Raw genomic sequence first — 24,958 nt, 5'->3', positions numbered from 1 at the left:
TTTAAATCTGCCAAATATTTTTGAATCTATTGGTCTTTCAATGTCTTCTCTTGTGTGATAAAGGCAGTTGCAGATTACTTTCAATAACAAAGTAACACGTCTAGCATGATTTGAATTTCAGATAACTTTTCAGTGTTTAACATGTCTCTATGATTTCCTCACCTGTGAGAGAAGCAAGCAACTATTCAACTGAACAGACAACATTTGAGTTGACATGTGACAGATAATTGTAAAAGTAAACCAGTGCATAACAACTGAAACTAATAAGCATTAATACAAAGTTATTTTCTTAAAGATAAGCTTCTTTTCACCTCCAGGAGATGAAACAGTGAACACAATCTTAATCCCTCCGAAATCTGCTCAGGATTAAGATATCTGCATTTTCTTGTCCTCGCCAGCAACATAGCCTGATGTGCCTGAAACCACTCTTCTGCTTTCGGTTTCCTCACTCTAACTCTGAGAATTAAGCCTGCATTGCCACATCATCAAAAATCAAGTGAATGAACACACATAGAAATGACTGAGTTAGCTGCAGTAAAATGTCTTGTAACACACATTTTCTAGTATGAAACTCACAAACTGTAGACAGTCACTTACTGTTCAGTCATGTCCTCGTAGACCAGAGGTGATACAGCTAGAACGCCTTTATATACACTGAGTGAAATAAAAAAGTACTGATCTTGATCTTGATGGATATAATGTATAGAAAATAGCATATTAAGGCATTCGGTTCACAGTTCTAATGACCCATATTGTCCAATATTTGTTCGCGAGGAGATGAAGGAACTTGTTGCCGCAGCAGAGTAATTACTGTTGAGCTGTCGTGCTGCAATAAAACTCTCTAAGCTGAAACGAGAGGAGGCGATGGAGGAGGTGGGCAGAACGAAGAGGAACAGAGGGGAAGAAAAAATCGAGAGCAATGGAGTGGGTGGTAAAACTGAGAGAAATGACAGATAAAGAGAAACACAACGTGGTGACACCTGATAACAGAGACGTGATACAGGAGATGAGAGGAGGGAAAAACAAGGAAAACGAGCCTACCTGGCTTCTTTTAATGGCTCAAAGTTTTTGGGTAAATGCGGTGCAGTGGCTGCGCAGGGAGGCAGAGTGAAAAGCTTCTCTCTGCTTCCATCCCTGAGTGTGTGTGCAGAGCCACTGCTGCCAACAGGCTCAATGCTCCCACCAATACTGAAGACAGCGAGTGCTCTGCCTCCTACTGCCTGATGCTCTGATTAAAACACAAGTGTGTGCATACTGTATATAGAGCCATTGAGAGAGAGAGACTTATGCTTGCTAAAGTGAATGTGGTTCTCCATTAAAATGTGTGAACAGAGAGCCGGAAAGTGGACGGCAGAGGGAGTGCAGGCAATTCTGATCTATTTCTGTAATACTGACAAGTAAACAGACCAGACAGAAATGGAAACTTCACGCTCAGTGGCTATGGGATTCATCTTCAAGCCGACTAACTCCCTCCAAAACAAAATGATGTACTGTACTGTACAATGTACTTGAAGGCAGAAACACACACAAACATACGCTCCTGCCTTGTTTCTTATTAGCAGTATGCAGAGGAGTAAAATAAAGCTGCAGGCTGCACACTCATCATGCATCATCCAGGGAGCTTTTATTACAAACACAATACACACACACACACACACACACACACACACACACACACAGGTAGAAACCTAATTAGTGCAACAATGACACACAAACACAAACAAACACTTTGGCTGATGAATCCTTTAACAACAAAGTAAAACCCACACACACTTTTTAAACCTCTCATGAGCAGATGTGTAAAGACACACGTGTGCATGTGCTCCACAAACACACATTCCTCACTCTACCACTTTGTTTGTGTTTCCTTTTGTTTCAAACACCGCATGATCACAGTGAGATCCTTTCCCACATGCAGAGAGCTTCATGTTTTAAGTGTCCAGCTATGTTTGACAGCTGTGCACGCCTCTCTCCTCCTCCTCCCCCTCCTCCTACCTGATGTCTAATGATGAAATGTCCAACGTCAACTGGTCACACACAGGCTCCAAAATGGAGACTGAGAAAATGGAGCGGCATCATCATGACAGTAAGAGGAACATAAAGGCAGTAGTATTAGAATTCAGAGCGGTGGTATTTGGGCCATTAAATATCATTATCAATATCATTTCTCTGCTGAGACAAAAAATGCTAAATCATCTTCTTTTGAAGATTCAAACCTTGGGCTGCTGCAGCAAGGGCTGTGGGCGGTTGCTCTACCAACTGAGCTAAACGACACCCCCTAAATCTTTAGTTTTATCCCCTTGAAACACTGGTCTTCATTTTGATGTAGTCAAACAGAGTGAGACAGGAGCGAGCTGGGTGAATATTGTCTTTTTGGGACAGTAGATGAACCTGCACATTATTTCTACATCTGTTTTTACCTCATGACGACTCACCAAAAAAAGAGAGTTCTATCTACGCCGTTCCAATAAGAAAACAAAAAGAGAAGTACACTATTAAAACACAGGTTTTCACAACCTATTTCAGGTCTCAGCCCCCCTTCACTGAAGCTGCTTAAGGTGCTGCTGTTTAGTGCAAGGAGATGTATTCTTCTACAATAGATTTCAGACTCTGTCCCCACAGTCTCACACTGGACCCGGAGTGTTATGGAACTTCTCCCCCTAGAAGATAGAAGCTTCTGGCTTAAGGATAAAGTTTTTTCACGTCTGGGACCCTTTTCCAGAATATATTGGAGACGATGCGGACCAGGCTCTCTGGAGCAGTCTCTGTGGCCTAGCATGGACTGAGGTTTCAGGGTATATTTTCCAGGTCTTAATATGCTGTTACCTTACTACTATGTCTGATCCCCAGACAGTGTCGAACCAGACCATTAGGAATTCAGAGAGAGAAGACAGTCTAATGATTAGTTTCAGATAAAATGAGGATAAAAGCTTTCATGACATTAATAGTAATACTGTGGTCAGCTGGCAGTAATGTGGCTATTAGTGTAGCCTTTTTTCTCAAACTCATTAATCTTATCAAATAAGACTTTCAGAAATACGACAAGAGCAGGAGATGAAGGCAGAGAGAGAGTATGGCTCTGATGAGAACTAACTAAAGATTTCTACCTCTAACTGAAAGAATAGATTTCAAGTTCTCCCAAGTTGCAGCCTGTGGGTGATAAGATGTGATTTTGAGCTGCAGCTGTTTTAGCAGAGAATAAATTAGGACTTGTTACATGTGGAGGTGTGCTGATGCTGAAGAAAAGTTAAATCAGCTATTCAGGAGTGAGGTGAAGTACAGCCACACGAGGACTAGAGATCATCTACTAAAGTCCAGCACTCTCATGCGTAACAGAGCCTCAGTAGTTACTATAGTGTCATTTGTTTAGTGCCTTGGACCTTGTTCTGTAAATTAGAGGAAACTACATTTTTGCAGAAGGAAACTAACAAATGTTGGAGATGCAGCACAGTTAAGTACTGTTTTAAGTAAAATACACAAATATAGACACACATTCAGGAAAGCAGCAAATCATCTTGCATGTGTAATTCTTACCCAGGTTGCTGTATGTGGCACTGGATTGGCTTGAGGCGGTAGAGTGGGAGTGATTTCCATCCTCCTCCGGCTCTCCAAGACTGGCGCTGCCCTCACTGACTGAGGCTGGTTGGTTAGCGTGGCCATCTTTGCCCTCCCCAAGCACCAGCCCCAGATTCACTTTGGCAGGCAGGGAAGTGGCACCGGGCAGCTCCCGATCCCTGGCATTGCTGGCACTGACTTGTACCTGGCTGCAGATGACACAGAGAGGCATGCCTCTTTTAGTTATGAAAATGTGGGATACTTGCTCCATTAACAGTCTAATTAAATGAGTTTTCTTTCCTTTGTTCGTAATTTATAATAATATTTTTCCCAATGCTTTGAGATTGTTCATCATTCTGTTAATGAAAAGGTTAAATTCTCTATGAAAATATCTGAACAATAACAAGTTCTCTTGTGGGAGCAATAGTATCTGTAGATGATAAACAAGCTGCTATTGATAAGGGCTTCAATCGGTCGCCTGAGGGAAGGTGAAAAAAACAAAAGGCAAAGCAGGTCACAATGGTGTGAGATAATATGTTTTAAAGATCCTCATGTGACAGTTGGTAGCTCAGGTATTTAACGAGGTCAGATGAATTTCATGTAAATGTGGCGCTACACGTTGATCAAAAGGTGTGATGATAAGGTGTCACACTTCAGTGTGACTATTAGTAAAGCTGTAGGAGTACATTGAGACATTCTGGTTACCCTGTAGAATGATGTAATGTAATGAATGAAGCTTAACAAGATCGACTAAAGAATAAAAAAAATCAAAAACTTGTCTCCTTGTCTGCTGATGGACGCATTTAAAGTGCAGAAACATTGATGCAAACTGTCACCTTAAGAAATGTACTGGAGCGTGATGAACCGTGATGCCTTTCCTCTTCATGTCCCTGTCGTAATGCTGCTGTGCAGAATGACTGACAGCAGATGAATGCATAATGTTCAGCATTATAACAGGACGCTGTACACTTCATAAGGCACTGACGGAGGAAATCTGGATCATATGTTACAGTTACTCAGGGTGTGTTGTCACTGGAGAGTTGAGATTGCATGGTGTGAAAGCTCTGGGGATGTTATAAAGAGACTTGTCATATCCTGTAACCCGTTGCTGCCAGGAATGCAATCTGTAGAGGCGATCTGCAACATATTTGTCTCCTTAAGGAAACAAGAGGAATGCAATTGCCTGTGGGGCCTGTGTGAATCACTGTATTATTGCACCGTATAAAAACATGAAACCAGTAGCAGGGCTCTGGATCAGCTCTTTATATGCTTCTTGTCTCCAGTTTTGTTTGTCTTGTACATGTGCAGAGGACAACAATGCAAGCGTACAGTACATGCACGTGGATGATGCAATACAAATTCCTGCCAATGGTTTTACACTATTTCAGTGATCTACAGGTGGTGGTGACATGCCAAAACATGCATGAGCATAAATGTTGTAAATATTGCATTGTGAATGTTTTGTGTGGAATTTATTGGACCTGAACTGAATGTAAACATCATTTGCCCAAAGACCTTTAAGAACAGATAATCCAAGGAAGATTAACACACCATTTATACAACCCAGCTACAACCCTTTCTTCAATAACTAACTGATAGTCATGCCACTTTCAAATGTAGCAAGTAAAAAGAAGACTTCAGAGCATTTCTTCAGTATGTCTGCAAACACACAAAAGCAAGTAAGTAAAGCCCAAAGCCTTATAATAGCTTTTATTTCCATACACAGATGCACTGGTGACACTGCACATTCTATTCCAAATCAAAACACAAAGAAATATTTATCAAATGTGTTTTTACTTTAGAGAAAGTGAAGAAAAAGGAATACTGGCTTTGTGGAGTTCAATTAGTGAGTTCATTCATTCTGTGAAAAAACAGGAGCAGAAAATGAATGGCTGCTCAGCTAAAATGATCTCCAATGCTTTAAAATGGCACCTAAAACCAAAAAGACATGGAGGAAAGCAGAAAACTACCACTGGAATGGATCAGAGGATAGCCAAACTGGCAAAGACTCAATGGCCAATGATCAGCTCCAGGGAGATCAAAGAAGTTACCTGTGAGTACTGTAACAATTAGAAGACGTCTATGTGAAGGCAAACTATCAGCGAGAAGCCCCTGCAAAGTCTCATTGTTGCAGAAAGGACGAGGTGAAGAGGTTCCGGTTAGCCAAAGACCACACTGACTGGCCTAAAAGTGGCACAACATTTTATGGACTGATAAACGCAAGATCATTATTTTTGGGACTAGTGGCCGCAGACAGACCCCCCAAACACTGAAATGCTAAACACTGCAATTTTTTCCCTTTTCTTCACTTTCTTGGAATAGAATGTGCAGTGTTCCCAATACATTTGCATGTACAGAAATAAAAGCTATTATACGTATTTAGGGCTACTCACTTTTTTTAAACACACTGCTATTATTTTGAGCACAACTGTATGTCCAGAAAAATGTATAGTTGTATTAAAAGTTTTCTCTTATTAGTGTTTAACAACTGATAGACTGTATTCCCACAAATGATTTGCAGACATAAATTCAAACATTGGTTCCTATAGTGACCAATAGCATTTAGTCTAACAGTCCTCAACACAAAACAATCAGAGAAGTTCACAGAGAACCAGTCTACCCAGATCTAACAAATAATTCAACTGATTCAGCATTTTTATGCAGGATGCAAACATATACATGACAGACACGATGTTGCAACCTGGTTTTTCCCCCAGTTACCGTGGGCAACTAACTAACTAGTATGCTGAAGAAGCTGAAACAGCTGGTATTTCATCAGGAGACATTCGGAATCTCAAAGTGACCTGGTAACTGTGAGGTTACGTTTGATCTGATAACACTTCAGCTGCAGTCTTTCAATGTGACCTGGGTGAGACATTACGGCCTCAGGCCACCGGGGTTGTGACCACTCAGGTTAGGTGACGTTCTAAACTATAGAGGACTGTAGCACTCATTGAAAAAGAGAAAATATTAGCTACTTAACTCTTGAAGAACTGGCCAGCCCCGCCATTTTACTATACCATCACTGCTAGTTTAAGCTGAATCATATTTATCTATTCCTCTTTCCTGTAGAACAAAAAAGGTCACCAAAAGTTTACAGAGCTGGTTTCATAGCCACCGGTGTCATCGTGGGTGTAGACCGTTGCCAGTCATGTTTGTATTCTCCTGAATGTGTCATTTCCTCTCACTGTAATTATGATTACACATGTATGACTAACGATTTAGGAACAAGAGCCCCAGCCAAAGAAAAACAAAGCTCAAGACATGACAGGGTTTTTAAGTGTTTGGGGCCGGTAGCAAACGGTAGCATGAGTATGAGCTGAAATGCTTCTATTGCTAACAAGTCAGCCAGTTATTCACAGCCAGTCACAAAGAGTGTAAATCTCAAGTGCTAAAGCCTTCCTGTGTGCCTTGATTTTAGTTATATATAGAAATTTAGGCACTTTCCTGTGGTGTTGAAGATTTGTGAAGAAACAGAGTCAAGTTTAAAATTCACAGAAATCTAAAACAAGATGGTAAAACAATCCTTTGTTCCCAGAAAAGGTACACATCAGAACACGAAGATTAATACTTAGATGGATTTCTGGCCAAAGAGATCTTTTTGGTAATTTTCTAATATGTTGATTTATTTGGAATCCAGATACAAAAACAATGGAAGCTAATCTGTGCAATTATTAATTTTTTTAGAGACAAGGGCATATGAAAGCAGCGGCGTTGTTCTTCATGTGATAGAAAACTGAACAGTCAAAGGAGACACCCAGCTGCTCGTGTGTCTGTCTCTACCCCGGGGCACTGTGTCTGAGGAAAGCATCAGATCTGACATGTTTATGATCCGCCCTTGTAGACCATAAGTCCTCTGTTTCTCTTTTAACAAGGGTTGATCAGTAGCCTCGGAGTTGCCACAATGCATTGCTTTAGCACTTGCCAGCTTGCCAGCAGTAGACAGTTATAAAAAAGCATCACATCACAGTGTTGTGAGCCAACTAGAAAACAAAGAGTAAGTAAATTGTAGAGGCATGAAGACATGAAGTAATGCAGAAAGGTTGGCTCCTGGCCTGACGTGTACATGTTACCTCTGTTCCTCTTTATTCTTCCCTGTTCTGACTACATCAGGACATAACATGAGATGCTTCTGGTTTTAACCAACTGGACAAACCAAAGTTTTAATGGGTAGCTACAAAACGAGCCAAAAGAGCACTACAGTCCTGTACAGACAAAACGTGCAATATGGATACACACCTGAAGTGGCACAATAAATACCTTAAAGGTTGCTACACAATTCAATGTCAGGACCTGACTTGTTCAGACAGCGTGAAGCTGGCTCAGTGCATTTCACAGTTTCTCAAATCTCTGCTGCGAGATATGAATTATCTCTGATGCAAAGCACAAACCTCTCCTCCCTACTAAGTCAATATGACCTGGATGGTCACAGGTATTTACCCGAGTGAAGGAAAGAGAAGGGTTTCAGTTCTTACCTGCTGTACTGGCTCACACAGCTTCCCATCTGAACACCTTGAATACAAGGCAAAGCTGAACTCACATTGTAGGTAGAGCGGGAATTGCAGGCTGAGAGGATCAAATTGTGAAGAGGATTGTGAAGGATCAAAACGTCCTTTCCTGCATGTGTTGTGTCCTTATCTTTCGTGTTTGAATGCTGCTCTTACCTGTCTCAGGTAATGCGTGTTTGCCAGTGTTGAAGAGCACGCCCACTGTTAGCCAATAAAACCACTTCCAGTCAAAAAAAAAAAAAAAAAAAAAAAAAAAAAACCTGTAGTGTTAACCCCTCGTCTACCAATCAGAACAAAAGGTCTGCAGAATGACCTGTGTGACCAGTTCATGTATTCACTGTTTTGGTCTGTTTATCCAGACACAGAGAAAAGTCCTTCCACTTACTGCAAAACACATTTGCACCGATGTGGAGAAAGACAACATTATCATTTGTCAGCAATAGTGGCTACTGCAAGCAGGAGGCACATTTTAAAGAGCAAGGATTTGTTACATAATGAATACCAAATTTGATAAACTGCTTAGGTTGCAGAGGATCCAACTGTTCAGACTTTAAAGCTCCAGTACTTTGTAAAAGCACTGATTTGTAAAAATAAAATCAAATGCACGAAACCATCTTCAAAACTGGAGCTCTGCAGTTATTGCCTCCTATGCTTACTAAAACACTGCGAGGCATTTGTTCACATTCCACGAGCACATTCTTTCTGCAGACTTTGTCACATCTTCCTCCACAGCAACAAAGGAAGCTTAAACACAGAGGGAGAGGTTTAGCTATTTTTCTGTTCTTGGGTCAGCTGAAAAGCAGCGATACATGAACAAACACGAGAGAGAGAGACACTGCCAACACACTGAGTGAATAAAACACTAACTGACAAACAGCAGGATCACACAACAATGTTTGTAAAAGACAGGCGTGAAGAAAATAAGGCAGAATAGACCAAAAGTGAGACGCTTCAAAGTGTTTAAGTGTGATGTATTACATCCAGACTGCTTTAAGTGATAGGCTGATATGTCTAATGCAATACAGCAAAAACTCATTCTAACAACTGCTTAATCAATGATTCAGGAGAATGTTTTTGAAAAATCTGATAAAACTTTCGTTATTTTTAAGTTGAATGAATGCTCTTCTTTATTTTAATGTTGAGACAGATGTTCTGTGATGTGTGTGTCAATATACAATGTTAATATGACAACAGACTAAACTTGTATTGGCCAGTAAGTTATTTTGCTCACGTTATCAACTTAGCTTTAAGAGTGAAGACAAAAAAATAAATGTAATATTTTTTCTTCATTCAAGTAATCCATGATCGTCTGTGTGACTGCACCAACTTTGCTCTGACGAAAGATTTGTAGATTTTGGAATCAAACTTTTGGGTTATGTACTTCTCCAGTACATGCAGTACACCATCTTATTTAGCACAGTGTTACCTAGACATCCCATATTAATAGCCCAGCACATACTTTATTCTTGTATCACTTGTTTTATTGCGAGAGAAGAGACAGGAAGTTCTGGAAGAAAGAAAAGATGACTGGAGCTGAAGCTTGAGGAGGAAAGAAAAGGCAGGGAAGCTAGAAAAGCGACAGAATGGGGCCAAGCTCATGACAGGATGGAAGAGAGAAATATTCAAGAATTCACAGTGCTTCAAAGTCAAAGGGAGAAAATGTGGAAGGAGAAAAAAATGACATGAAACAGAGAAAGTGATGTTGGAAAGCCAAATACCTTGAAAACAACCCAGAAGATAGAGATGATATGATATGAGGATGGTAGGGGTACAAGAGGAGAGGAACACGTTGTGCATAAACTGAAGTGTATGTTGGTGTGGCAGTCGTGTGTGACAGTGAGATGAATCTCCTCACATCAAAATGCTAAATGACAATTTCCCAATATAACCTTGAAAATACATCAGAGGTCTAGATGCTGCGCAGTGAGTTCTGTGTTTAATCACGCTCAAACTAAATAAATTGGATTGTGCCAGAAAATAATGACACTCCAGGAAGAGCCAATGAGGAAACACTGTAGAAAGTACTACTAGCTCAAGCAGTGTGTACTAACTGAACGCTTTCATTTGACATCAGAGCCTTTTCTTTTGCTTGTTGCTAACTGATTCAGACGATTGTTTCATTATTAAATCACCTACTGCTGAGCTCAGGGTGATGTTTGGAGTGAGTTTGTTTGATGTTTCTTTTTTTTCTTTTTTGAGCTGAATTACTTTAGATTAAATCATGTATTGGAGGATCTGAAGTTCAAATGTATTTTCCTGATTAACAAACAGTGCGCTAAAACACTGACGTAATGGATGGAGAGTGCATTAACTAACTTGAAAATGATTAGTGATTAGTACTTCACTTTATCGTTATGGAATTTTCTATCCTTAGGTTACACCTGGGGGCCTCAGCAGTTTTAGTTGTTTGGCTTTGGTTCAGAACAGTAGGTGCCAGTCTATCTTACCACTGTGGTGTCCAGGGTCGAAGAGACCTATTGCTGCCTGCTTAGTCATAACAGATAGCTTGCTGTTGACGTTCCAATCTGCGTAAACAGACATCTGTGTCTCCAGACTAGAATATGCTGACAGTAACACCTGCATGGGTAAAGACATTCTCTTTGACTAATTCTGGACGTATAGCATTTGTGGTGTTATCTTAAAGTTTATCCACCAGGATGAGTTTGTCAGAATGTGAGACCGACTCAGGCACTTCTGATGAACTTTGAGAGTGTCTCTAATTCTCCTTGATCAAGCGTCAATAAATAATACAGCATAAGATATCAGAGGCTCCTGAACACTTTCTTTGGTCCTGACCTCACCATTGACCTTTGACTTCAGCAATTTTTCCACAACAATTATCTGCAGTGCTTTCAGTTTCAGAGTTTTTGCTTGGCCACTGCAGCATCTATTTAACTGATTACTATCCTTTGACAATGGATGAAACCTCAAAACATTAAACAGAAAGGGCAACAGCAGGTCAAAGACAAATAATGAACTTGTACTGTGAGGCTGTCTGTGTGTGACAGCGAGGCTTTCATGCAATTTTAGAAGCTCATCTAAAGTGTTGATTAATAGAGTAAAGGTTGAGCCAACTGCTGTTGGATGACCTGTAACACGGTGAGGTCTTCTCCTGAAGAGAGAGCCGCTGAGCACAGAGCCTGCTGTTCGGGTAATAGATGACATTAGGGAAGAGACCACATAGGGCCGTGCAGCCCATGCAGTGGGCGAATGGACATGCCAAATCGAGATCAAACACTACCCCACTGGTATCTGAAATGAAGGACTTGTATGATGGGGGGAGAAGCACCACCGGCACTTTGGAGGATTAGTGGGCAAAGGCTGAGCATCTCAATTTTAAGCGTGTCCCATGAATGTTCAAGAGAACACATGTGGGTAACAGCAATATGGGAACTGCATGCAAAATAATGGATTAGATCAGGAAGAGGTGATGAAAGAGGATCAGGTGCTGTTACAGGAAAATCTTAATAAATACCTTAATTCCTTGCTGATGAGATCACATCCAGTGGTGTGTGAAGGAGGTGTTCGCCCTGGACTCAAAGGTCTGGGTTCCTTGCTCTCCTCAGGTGAAAGTAGTGTATTTTCTTTGCACTCCTCCACTCGTAGTTCTCCTTCTTCATCACCAGGTGCACTGCCACCTTCTGGTTTGTAGGTGAAGATGATGGTTGGCTTCTGGGTGGGATCCTCTGGTTTGGCCTCGGTGAACCAGTGATGATGTTGGATTGGTGGTGGTGGAAGCATGTGAATGACAGTTCCGTCAAGCCCAACCAGCTTGCCTTTCTCCTTCTCTCTCTCCACCCTCTCTCTCTGTTCATCCTCATCTTTCCGTCGGCGAAAGAAGCTCTTAAAGGAGATCCAGCGTTTGGGTTTGGAACTATCTGCTGAAACGCGTCTCCCCTCTCCACCTGGACTTGTTTCACCTTCACTGGGTCGTACAGGAGAACTGGATGCCGAACTCTTGGTCCAGTTGGCAAAGTGTCTCTGGAGGATGTTTGAGGCGTGGTAAGGGGAAGATGTAGATCTAGGAGGAGGGAAGGGGGCATTGGGCTCTGAACATGGGCTGGAGAGTGGGACAGCAGCAGAGGCACTCTGGGATTTAGACAAAACTTTTGAGGGCGTGTCCTTCTTGGGCTTGGAAAGACAGCCATCAGTTGTGGAAAAGAGGGACTTGGGTCGGGTGAGTGTCTCTTTCATGGCATCAGGTGGTAGGGCATACAGCTCTTCTGAATTGAGGGTTTTGGCTGGTGCTGAAGGCGACTCTGGAGGAGACTGGGGAGGGTGAATGGAGGCCACAATCTGTAAAAGCACAGCACTGGCCTCCTCCCTTTGGCTTACTGTTGATGCAGAAGACAGATCTAAGTCTGTATCATCTTTACTGCAAGTAGGATCACCACTTGTCTTGCAAGTGCGTATAACAGCATTGTTCGTGGGGCTGGTTTTAGGTAAGTTTGCAGTGATGGTAAGAACGGCAGGGGAATTTGTTGATTTAGTGGGAGAGAGGGCCCCAACTGTGGAGCTCATCACAGTGCTTGTCAGAGTGCTAGAGTCTGTAGTGGTTCTAGGTTGTAAATTTGGTGCTTTTGACACTGCTTCAGGTGCAGCTTTTGTCTCTTCAAAAGAAGTTCTCTCTGATGTGCCACGACCAGAGATAGTTTTCTCTGTTGAGGAGGACTGGACACTCTCAGACGATCCAATCTCTTCATAAGTATGGCTGGCTACCCTACTACCCACACCCTTTGGCTGTGGCAGTTCCCCACTAAGTCCCAAGAAGCTCTTGTACACAGCGAGGTTGTCATATGCACTTGGATTGATAACGATGGGTACTTTAACAGCATTTTTGGAGCTGCGGGCATAGGCTGGCTCATCTCTAATAATAATGGGGAAAGGAGGCATGCCTGCATTATTGAAACTGTTAAACTTAATCTCTGATAAATTGGGTGATTTCACAGGTACAGTTCGGGAGGAAGACAGCCCAGCAATGGGAGATGTGGGAGCTGACTTGTGACTGCAGTGTTGGGTAGGGATGGAGGAACCATGATTACTCCCAACTCCTAGATCTACTTTGGGTATCTTTTGGCGAGGACTTGTGCTTGAGGTCCACACTTCTTGGTAGCGTATGCTCCCTGGTTTCTTTCGAGAGGTACCTGACAGAGCTACAGATGTAGGTGACGTAGGCATCATAGGAGAAGATGGAGAAACGGGGGAGGTTGGAGACAAGGGCTTACCTAAAGACGTGCTACAGAACGATGTAGGGGCTGAAGGCATTGACAGGTTTTTAGGTTTTGGTGTAGAGTCTGGAATTTGTTCCTCTTTGTTGGCCATAGATGCTGACACGTCCACTACAGTGTAAGGTTTACAGATCAGAGATTTTTCCAAATTTACTACACGGTATGGTTTAGCTTGCTCCTCTGTGGGACTAAAACTGATAGTGACCGGTTGACCTGGAAGGGCCTGGGGCATTGGCATGCCTTCTCTGCCATCTTGATCTTCTAGTCTAATAGCCAGGACAGCCTTGTGTGTTTCAGTCACCTTGAGTGGACTCAGTGCTCTCTGGGTGGGCCCCTTTTTTGGAGAAGTGCAGGGGACAGGTGCCTTAGAAGGTGTAGGAGACTGCAAGACTGCACAGGGGGCACTGCTCCCACTGCTGGAATTTGTTCGAGAATCCTCTGGTAGCGAAGACGAGGACTCTGGAGAAGTGGTAGACTCTGAATTTGATAGGAAACCACTGCCTTGCATGTCATGGTGTCCATAGGGAAGAAGTGCTCCATTGGAGTCCAAGGAGGGGTATCCATTCAAGATCTCATCATAGCTATCATCATAGTCCACTGCACAAATTCGCTGTAGTGAGCGGTTGCGAAGTGGCACAGTATTCCACTTCTTCCCTGCTGCAAAGGGCACCGGAGACAATGTAGCAGCACGGAAATTTGCAAACCGTGGTTGACCTCGCATACGTATCTCCACGGCTAGTAACTCTTCATCACTTTCATCCCAGCTCTCATGTTCATCATCTTCCCTTTCAGTGTCTTCCTCCTCATCCTCCTCCTCGTCCTCATCATCTTCACCCTCACTGGAAAACTCTGGGTAACAAAAGCGACCACCCTCTGTGCTGATGATCTCATTGCTATCACTCAGAGATACCCTTTTTTGACCAGTGCCGCCACCACCACCTCCACCGCCGCCGCCACCGCTGCCGCTGCTGCTTCCCATGGCCAGACAGCTTGAGGCTGGAAGGCCTCTTTCTAAAGAACGTCGGTATGAACTGCTGATTCGTCCCCAAAACAAGTCCTTGGACCCCGAAAGAGGTGATGAGCTAAGGCCAGGGCCTAACCCAGCAATTTCCTTTAGGACATCCGTGAGTCCACTGTTATTGTTATTTCCAATAGGGGTCCTTGGGCTAAGTTGCCCATAACCCTCGATCTCCTCACTGCCATCTTCTCCTTCGTTGTTGTTGCTGGGCCCACCAGGCCTCTTACGGTTCAGTCCATTTCGATTCCAGACTGTGAAGGCTGATGTTTTGCCCTGTTGAATCACATTTGGTGGTCTTTGCAGGTTGACGTCTGAATCCAGTCCCGCAGAGGAGCAGGGCAGCATCATAGTGGGCTTAACGGCAATGGTTGGCTTCTTAGCCACTGGTGGACGGAACTGTCCTGAATGGGCAGACCCACTGCCAGCCCTTTGGGAATTGTTGGTAACGCTAGGGTTGGCCCTGGCCCCAGCAGGGGGTGGATTCTGTTGCTGAGTTGTTGGAGGCCTCTGCTCAGAAGGAGGCTTCCTTCCACCACTCTGAGCCAGACAATGCAGACTCTTGGGTTTGAAGCAGTTCTTGCACTCACCCGGTTTCCACACATGCTCGGTGAAGGTGCTGCAGGCGGACATGGCTGCTTGTCCAGTAAGGCAGCCTGCTGTGTCAGTGGACAGGAAACCCCTCCATGAAGCTTCAGAGCTCAGGTACTAATTGGAGTATAACAATGATGAGCACTAGCCAAGCCTCAAATGGGTACTGGACCTGAAAAAGAGAACAGGAGAGAAAGATAGAAGTTAATTTTAATTTATTGTTTATTTAATCTACTTGTTTGATTTGATGATTATGTGATAAATACTATAAGAACTAAACTCAAACTTTATTTATTTATATAGCGCCTTTCATGCAGAACATGCAGCCCAAAGAGCTTCACAGAGCAAGAATAAAACAGAAGTAGACAACGAAAGTCCAGCAAAATGGATAAGACAAAATTGAAATAGGTCAAGTTAGACCATACAATTATAAAATGTATATAAAAAATGAATGAATACATAAATAAATAAATACATAGAAGCAGAAATTAAAACCAAGTCAACAAATGTAAATGTAAATTCTACAGCAATAGAATAAAATATATAAAAAACACATTAAAACCTATAAGGAGAATAAACACAGAGGATGAAAAGTAAAAAGAAAGGAGGGAACAGCAGTGTATGGTGAGGCACCTTACATAAAAGCTAGGCTAAAAAGATATGTCTTAAGCTTTTAAAAAAAAATATCTACAGAGATGCAGTCCCTCAGATCCACAGACAGACTGCTCCAGGGGGACCACAGTGGCTAAAGGCGGATTCCCCATATTTCTTTGTGGAGGTTTTTGGCACAACCAGGAGTCCAGCTGTCAAGAATCTGAGGGGCCTGCTTGGTTCATATCTCTGTAGTGTGTCTAAAAGATAGGTCGGTGCCAGGCCAATCAGTAATTTAAAAACCAATAAGAGAATCTTAAAATCAATTCTAAAACTAATAGGCAACCAGTGCAAGGATTTTAAAATGGGAGTTATAAAGTAAAGAGGATACACTATGAGAGAGAACAAATCAGGACTGCAGTACTACACTGTCTCCATATGGTGGCAATCTTTCTCTACTTAGCAGCCAATCTATCTTATGGGTCAGTTATGTCTCCTCCTAACCCTCAACTGGTCATCTAAGACTCAAAAAGCAGAGAGGCAGAAGTGAAGAGGATTAAGAGAGCTTATTTTTGAATTCCTGTCCTGTGTTGTTGTTGGCCGTTTCAGCCAGGCTTAGGTGAGATAAATGTGCTGATATTGTCACCGAATCAAAACCTCAACATCCCAAATCCTGTCAACTACATCGCTTACATGGAAAATTGAAATCAAAGCTTCAGCTGACTTCACACGCACTCAAGTCTGACAAGTGGCATGGAGGCAGAGCTTTTCAGGCTCACATATTTACTCTGAAAGCAGAGCAACAATAACACATTTTATTCTTTTGTCTTGTTTTGGCTCTGTAAAACTGCAAACTGGACTGAAATCTAACAACAATGTTTGTGGGTACATACATCCATACTGGATGGACAGTGTAGGACAAATAGCTCTTTAATAAATGGTCACCACAGGTGTGGAACAATTCAGTAAGACAATGATCCAGAGCATAGCAATGCAAAAGAGTAAGACCAGGCAGCCCTAACTGGCTATTTCTACTCTTTATATTGAATGTGAATGTAAACAACCTTGAATATGAAATTTCAGATTTAAAGTGAGTACATTGCCAAACAAAAACAAAAACTCTTTTAAAGGTGCAGTGTGTAAGATTATGGGCCTCTATTTTCAGAATAAGGCAGACACAAGATGTGAGGAGACTGCAATGCAGCAATTACACCACTAAAATCCTACACACTCGACATTTAATGGCACTATATATAAGCAATAAAGATGTCTGTTATCAATATTCAGCAACAACAACTAGCCTAAATAATGTATGTAGTGTTTCCCTTGTTTAATACGTAAATCAACCTACATCCAAAAAACAGCTTTCAAAATTCACACTATTCAGTCTTAAATGGTAAATGGTAAATGGACTGTACTTATATAGCGCCTTTCTAGTCTTCCGACCACTCAAAGCGCTCTACACTACATATCTCATTCACCCCATTCACACACATTCATACACTGATGGCATTGGCTGCCATGCAAGGTGCCAACTGCTCATCAGTTTAAGGATCTAACCATTCATACACATTCACACACCGATGGCACAGCCTTCGGGAGCAACTTGGGGTTCAGTGTCTTGCCCAAGGACACTTCGACATGCAGACCGCAGGAGCCGGGGATCGAACCGCCGATCAGCTGATTAGTGGACGACCCGCTCTGCCTGTGAGCCACAGCCGCCCAGATAACAAAGATTGACATTTGAAAACTTGGGCATGGTCTCATGTTACATCCGCATCCTGTTTTCTTGGCCCACCAGGTCAAACTTTGTTGCATTAGGAAACCACATCCTTTTGTTTTTTTAATTACGCAGTGCAAAAGTACCCTATTCTATACAGACCAACACCCTTTGGATAAATGTTAACGATATTCAAAAGGTGAGATGGAATAAAGCCTCTCGGTGGAACACTTCAATGCAAATCATGAATCTATTAGAGACAGAGAAAATCCACCAGTATTCAAATCTGCTATATCCTGATTGACCAGTCCATTTGCAATAAGCTCTTGAATACCACACTACCATCAAATCCATTGATAATAAGTGGTGTGCTGTTAAGATAACTATGAAAGTAGATTAGTGCCATATATCTGAAGAAGAGCAGACTATGATTTGCACTTGTAAAACCCGTAATTCGCAACTTGTGAATGCGCATCTCGCAACTTGTGAACGCGCATCTCAGAGTTTGTAAGTGTAACTTCAGATCCACACATCTGCAAAAAGCAAACTGCAAGCATATTTCACAACTTGTGAAAGCGCATCTTCGAATTTGCACTTGTAACTTCAGATCTGCAAAGCTGCACAACATGATTTGCATGCGCAGGTTCCTATTTGCTCGCTCAGTTGCGTCATCCTTCTCACGTGATTTTTGGCACGATTCACTCGGATGGATTTGAAGGAAACGATTTGCACGCAGAGACCAGGAATGCCTGTTCTACCACTCTTGTCCAAGAGGTGGCAGTGTGGTTATTGGATAATATATCAATAAACGGCTCAGTGGTGGTGGTGGGTGGCTGGCCATAGACATATATCATAGACGGCCGCTTGAGCGGGTTGGTCGTGGTCGCGATACGTAAACGGCGCCGCGTATTGGTTCGGGCAGATCTGCCCGTAAACTAATACAAGGAAATGGACTGAACTTCATAAAGCGCCTTTCTACAAAGTTCTTTAAGTAATGTCTCTTATACACCCATTCACACACACACTAATATATCTGGGAAACAAACAGGCACCAAAAAACAACGTATGTAACTTTTAAAGTGATATTATAAATGTTTACTCCTTATGTAAGCACCAAACCAACGTATGTATTTTTCTATGCTGAGTGTTTACAGCTACTAATGTGTGTAACACTGTTACTGTGATGATAATAATTGAATATTTTATATATAACATTATAATCTGTGTCTATAATAACCACATCCTGAATGTAGATGTGACATGAGGGTTTTACTTTATATGTTATATGTATATATATATATATATTATATATATATGATAGATAATAGATATATCATATATATCTAGATTTAGATATATATGATCAGATATGTGTGTGGTGTGTGGTAGTGCTCTCGCTATCTCTTCTATCTACTCTATCTCGATCTATATGCTCATATATCTATCGTATCTCGTAATACTATCTCTATCTCTATATCTCTCTCTCTCTCTCCTCCGCTCTGGCTATCCCCTACCCACCCCACACCCCACCCCACTTCTCGCTTGAGTGTGTGTTGTGTGTGTGTGTTCGTCTTCTGCTGTATGTCCCATCTATCTGATCTCTCCCCTCTAGACCAACACACCCCACCCCCTCTCACACCGCTCTCTCTCTCTACTCTATCAGTACTACTCTCGCTTCTCTACTACTCTCTATACTCTTACGATTGTACTTCTGCAATACTCTTCTCGTGCTCTGTCTCTATCTACTCTGTATGCTACTCTACATGTACTCCGCCTGCCTCACCATTCGTTCTCTCTCTCTAGCTCTCCTGTCCCCACCTCCTGTTCCCTCTACCCTTTCAGCTTGGTTCTTCGCGCCACCGCTTCCTGTTCTCTCTCCTTTTCTTATTTCTCCCCGTACCCGTGCACCCCATTCGTCGCTGTCCCTCCAGCCAGTTACCCCTCCCTACGTGGTTTGGTGCTTCCCAGGAGTCCCCTTTTAATCTCCCTTACCGTCCCTCACGTTGTTTTTTGGTGCCTGTTTGTTTCCCCGTTCTTGTAGTGTGTGTGGGGGTGTGAGCCAATTACCTTGACATTTAGTGAGGCGCTTTTGGTTCCGATCCCTTTCCTTGTATTATTTCGGCCTCCTGCCCGCCCACCTACGGCGGCGCCGTTTCGTTCGCGCCCACCGACCCCACCCGCTCATGCGGCGTCTATTTCTTATCTATGGCCACCACCCACCCACACCACTGAGCGCGTTTAATTGATATAGTTCCAATAACCACACTGCCACCTCTGGACAAAGTGGTAGAACAGCATTCCTGGTCTCTGCGCGCCAAATCGTTTCCTTCAAATCCATCCGAGTGAATCGTGCCAAAACACGTGAGAAGGATGACGCAACTGAGCGAGCAAATAGGAACCTGCGCATGCAAATCAGTTGTTGCAGCTTTGCGGATCTGAAGTTACAAGTGCAAATTCGAAGATGCGCTTTCACAAGTTGGAAATATGCTTGCAGTTTGCGTTTTGCAGATGTGTGGATCTGAAGTTACACTTACAAACTCTGAGATGCGCGTTCACAAGTTGCGAGATGCGCATTCACAAGTTGCGAATTACGGGTTTTACAAGTGCAAATCATAGTCTGCTCTTCTTCAGATATATGGCACTAATCTACTTTCATAATAACCAATTAAATCAAGCCTTACACACAGGAAACTCTGAAGCCTGCTCTAGGCAAATTCTTTAATGGACACACAAGCATTGCAAAATGACTTCCTGAACACACAATTTTTAAAACATATGGGTTCAATATAAACACTGGCCTTCCATATAAATATCACCTTAAGCCACAGTATGTACGATGATGATTCTGTCTGGGTGACCTAAACCTGGATTTCATCAAATAAATCTAGAGCTGCGACTCACTGAAAGGCTGATATCGACAGGGGTGGGTGACTCTGTCTGCTCATCCATCTAACAAGGTCACGGGTGTTAGATCCTGTACGGAAGGATGTTACCATGACAACACCCAGTACCTGCCCAGGGATAGACACAATGAAGCAGGAACTCTGGGGGGGGGGGGGGGGGGGGGGGGGGCTGCCAGGCCACATCCTCACAGGAAACAAAGACTGTGCCGTTTGGGCTGCCCAGGCCACATCCTCACAGGAAACAAAGACTGTGCTGTGATTCAACAAGTATTATTCAAAACCTGACAGTAATGTGACATGTAAGCATGACATCACTGTGACAGGCTTTCAAAATTTCATGGATGACCACAAGTACAGCCCAAGAAAAATGAATATGCCTTTCTCCATATAGGATGCTCCCTAGTAGTATTTTGCTCATTTACAACAATAGCATTTCTCAACTCGAGGCCCCCGTCTTTCTCGAAACACAACAGGATGAATTTAAGACTTTGTTTTGCACAGCTGTAGTGCAGCTGTTGCACAAGTATTTTTCATAAAAGAAAAAAAAGGACAGCAGAGAAAGTCATAAAACAAGTGGCATTAACGTGTGCATTCAAATCATTTTTTCCACACTGAGGAAACGCTAAATTGCTTTTATGAGATCTGCACCAGACAGACTTTCTTTGTAACTCCATCATTTCTGCCCTGACAGACAGACAGATAGAGCAGAATGGGTGGCAGAAGGACGAGTTCTCTTTTGAAATCAAGATAAAGCCTCCTTATTGTGTTTACTTTCCTCCAAACAGCTAGAGGGAATTATGAAGAGCGGCTCTCAGGCTGCATTCTAATACAATCATTCAGTTTTTCAAGCCTTTTGTGTTTCTGATCATGCTTCTGAGAATCAAGAAATATCTGTTACACAATATGTGTCACATATAGTTTTCCACTGACAGAAACCCGGAGCAGTGGATCTGACAGAATTCTTTATTTCTCCCTGAGCCACGCTTAAAATTCCATGTTGTTTTGATTTCATCTCCCTCCCCTCTGCAGTGGGCGCTGATATGACACTGCCTCCACCAGCCAGCTAAATGTACTTATAGAATATTTGAAATATTTAAATATTTTAGTTTCTCATTAGGCCGAGGGCAAAAAAAAAGTAGTTCCATGTTGTTACATTTAATCTGGGATGACAGTTATGCCTCGAGGAACACCAACAATCCCATCTGCCCCAAAAATATTTTCTTTTTTGAAGTTCAGAGCTCACAGTGCAGGGCGCATCATTAAAATATGATGACTACAGACACGCCGAAACAAGCAGCCCCTCTTGTTATGCAATCATCTCTGTCATTTCTGTTTGAACATGAAAATGATTCTATCTGTGCTTATATTCCTGTTCCAACTCATGGCTGTCAGCCAAATAATGGACTGCTATTTCTGTGTTACTTTCATTATGTAACAAATATTACACAACTGAAATATGATGAATTACAATACAGCAAATTGGTTTCAGTACAAACCCGAAACATTTGCGGCACAACAGACGGGATGTAGTGCATAAACAGAAAACACACACACATTACTTTAAATATTAGTTTTCTCCATCCCTGTTTGATTGTTCTATGATATTGGCAGTGTGTTATCGGTGTGTGTGTGTGTGTGTGTGTGTATGTGTGTGTGTGTGTGTGTGTGTGTGTGTGTCCGTACACAGTGTGACTCTGTAGCAACTTTGATTGGTGAGATGGGAGGCAGCAGCGAGCCACGAGCCACAGGGAATTATTAGAAAACAAGGTGCAGTCGTGCATATGTTCTTTAGATGGAAGTCTGTTTCTTTGTCCAGCATTCTCTGATCTGACTGTCAAATATTCTTTGAAATCACTGGACATAGACCTGATTTTACACCACGTGTCATGTCTTAAAAGTTTACAAATACATTTTCAAAAATGGATAGTTCCAGTTAATGATTCTGACTGGCTGAGCTGTGTTTGAACACACACCTGTGACTGCATTACAAACAATTTGGTGCATGTCAGATTTTGTTGGTAATTTTGCATAACTGTGTGGCTAAGTGTGGATGAAAGAGATGGACAGGATGGAGGAGGAGGATAAAAAACAAAGAGAGACGCTGAAACTGATAGCAGAAAATGTAAGAGCTAGAAATGTCCAAAAAACGGAGCCGGGACCGTTAAACAGGCTTGCAGGCCACACTAACCACTGCTTGTGAGGCACCACTAGCCAAAACCTCTCTGATGTCGGAGAAAAATAATGTCAGAGATGGGACCCTGCAACACTGTTTGGTGGAAGAGCGATTATTTCTTATCAATGGCTGATTACACTTTCTGTTGCTGTGTATTTATTTCATGAAATGTTATTAGGTAAGTAGAAACCTCTTTATAAAATCAAGCTGTGATTTACACTGACTTTAGAAGGCTTAAGCAGCGAGGTGAGCCACAGCCTCGTGGGGCTTATTGCTTCTGAAGCACACAGGCTGTAATCTGTCTACACTGGTCAAACACTTATTGCCGTCTGCTTAGTTTTTCTCCTCCATCTTGTTTTTGTTTATCACTGACTTGCTCGCCATGCATATTTAATGAGGCCATAGCATTAGTGTCAATGATTTAAATGGATCCTTGATGTATAAAGACGGATGACTGTCTGAAGTGGAGCGACGACTGCTCTCCATCAGAGATATGATTGTATTCTGTAAAATGAGATTAATATGTGCTCAGAAACATGGAAAGCACAGAACATAGAGGCATCTCTATTCTAAACTAATGTGCAATATATGATTTCCAAACACTCTACATTTGTGTAGCAGTTAGAGTTGTGGTTTTTTAGATTTGTCTTCAGTGTAGCAGACACAATAGTACTTGCTGATCTGTTGCCTTTAAGTGTAATAATGGGATTCATGGCTGCACTTTGACTGCTGTGTTTTCATGCTGTTTAATGAAGTAACCGTGATGGAATATCTGGCAGTGGTTCAGAAATGTCTCAGGAGAAAGCAGAACTTTCTAGTTTGTCATCATTTATGTTAAACTGAACCAATTATTTCATTACAGTGGCAGCTTGAAGTTGGAGTGTGGAGCTGAAATCAGTTTCATGCATGGAGCCTGTGGAACAGCACAGTGTGTGTATGTGTGTGTGGGAATGAACGCTGCATCTACCTGTGCTACACTTTTGTAAATGCTCAATGACACGTGTCCACACAGTGCTCTTTGCTCTGCACATTATACCGTCTGTTGAGGAGCAGACATGTTTAGATTTCCTGCCACTTTAAAGGAAGATTACCAATTTCACATTGTCATTTTGTGTGCATGGAGAATTTAGTTTTGGATTATTCTGACAAAGAGTAAGTAAAGAAATGTGATGAAGTCTTCGCAGTGAATCTTAATGTGTTAAGTCGTACTAAAGCCTCTTCATGGTTAAATGGTAAAAGCGCTTTACACGTACATATCTCATTCACCCATTCACACACATTCATACACTGATGGCATTGGCTCCCATGCAAGGTGCCAATTGCTCATCAGTTTTAGGAGCTAACCATTCATACACATTCAGGAGCAGTTTAGAGTTCAGTATCTTGCCCAAGGACACTTCGACATGCAGACTGGAGGGGATCGAACCCCGATCCTCTGATTAGTGAACGACCCGCTCCACCTCCTGAGCCACAGCCACCCTGCAGCCGGTTAAATAAATAATAATAAATAAACAATACTTGTAATGATAAACAAACTAAAATCATACAAATTTGATCACTATAAATTATGTGCCAAATACCTTTATCTCTTTTAGTGACTGTACAACCACTCTGGGTTTGCACGGCACATTGTGTTTTTAAAATGTTACTTATTAAAAGGGAACTTATCTAAATCTGAAATAAATCAGGAAAACTTTATTAATAGGCACATTGGAGAAATTATACAAGTGATGATCTTTGGTGTTATTGCCACTGGTGACAACCAAACGTGTTCAAGACCAGATCATGGACCAGCCGGTGCTGTTCCTTGTCTTCTGCTGTTCTGTCATGTCTTAGCTTTGAGAGGGATCCCATTCCTCCTGGTGTGTCAACAGGTTACCTACAACATGAGTGAGCATTCAGCATACATTCTCAGTGCAACTGTAAATACGAGGACCACACAGCGAATTGAGTGCATGTGTGTGGAGCGCCTGCGGTTTAGAAGCATTCAGTTCAACTACGATAAATTTGGAGAACAACATGTGGCCTGTGTGAATTTGATCAAAATAGCATTAAACTCAACTGGGATACACAGCCTTTGCGGACACAAAGCCTTCTTTCTAGAGGAAGTAGCTGTAAAAAGTGAAGTGTTGTTAACCTGCCCCTCAGTGTGTCCTCCTCTCCAGCTTAACTCCTTCTCTGCACTGACTGAGGCTCTTCCTTCCAATCTCACTGTCTTCCTACTCTATTCTCCTTCTTTCAAAAAAAATGTCTTTGTTGTTTGTCTTTACCCCTCTGGCTCTCAATTTCCGTCTCTTCTCTCTCCATATTCTTGTTCCTACCCACTCAGTTATTCAGGCTGCTTTCCTGCAGGCTTTTTCTCACTTTTGCTCTCTCCTCTGAGATATGTAAATGTGCCTTCCCTCCGTCCCCCTCTGTTCCAAACAATACGACTGACAGACTTAAATTCGGAGAACAACCATCGCCAAAACCCAAACGTGGCAGGTGACCACACACAAATAAACAAAATCTATCACTAAGATTTGACCAGCAAACACAGCCTTGACTTGGTAACTTCAAATCCATTTCCATGCAATTCCATCACATATGAACATATTGTGACCTCAACAAGTCGTTGCACACAGAACACTCAGTATAGCACACAACCCCACGTCACCCCCTCAACTCATCATTC

The 24,958-nt window shown here is 42.3% G+C and overlaps 1 protein-coding gene across 3 annotated transcripts in view; it reads right to left on the bottom strand.

Moving 5' to 3' along the window:
- The window catches only part of peak1 (pseudopodium-enriched atypical kinase 1), a 94,184-nt gene that overhangs the window by 17,206 nt on the left and 52,020 nt on the right, over positions 1-24,958 (bottom strand). For all 3 annotated transcript variants that reach the window (XM_010735181.3, XM_027291332.1, XM_027291333.1), the window contains exons 3-4: positions 11,539-15,069; positions 3,535-3,764 (exon numbers count right to left, since the gene is read on the bottom strand). In XM_010735181.3, the coding sequence (XP_010733483.3) occupies positions 3,535-3,764; positions 11,539-14,939 (3,631 nt within the window). In that variant the 5' untranslated portion in view covers positions 14,940-15,069. The remainder of the gene's footprint in view (positions 1-3,534; positions 3,765-11,538; positions 15,070-24,958) is intronic.

This window comes from Larimichthys crocea, chromosome XVIII (genome assembly GCF_000972845.2).
Source record: "Larimichthys crocea isolate SSNF chromosome XVIII, L_crocea_2.0, whole genome shotgun sequence".
Taxonomy (NCBI): Eukaryota; Metazoa; Chordata; class Actinopteri; family Sciaenidae; genus Larimichthys; species Larimichthys crocea.
This window is presented reverse-complemented; position numbering and strand designations above follow the sequence as displayed.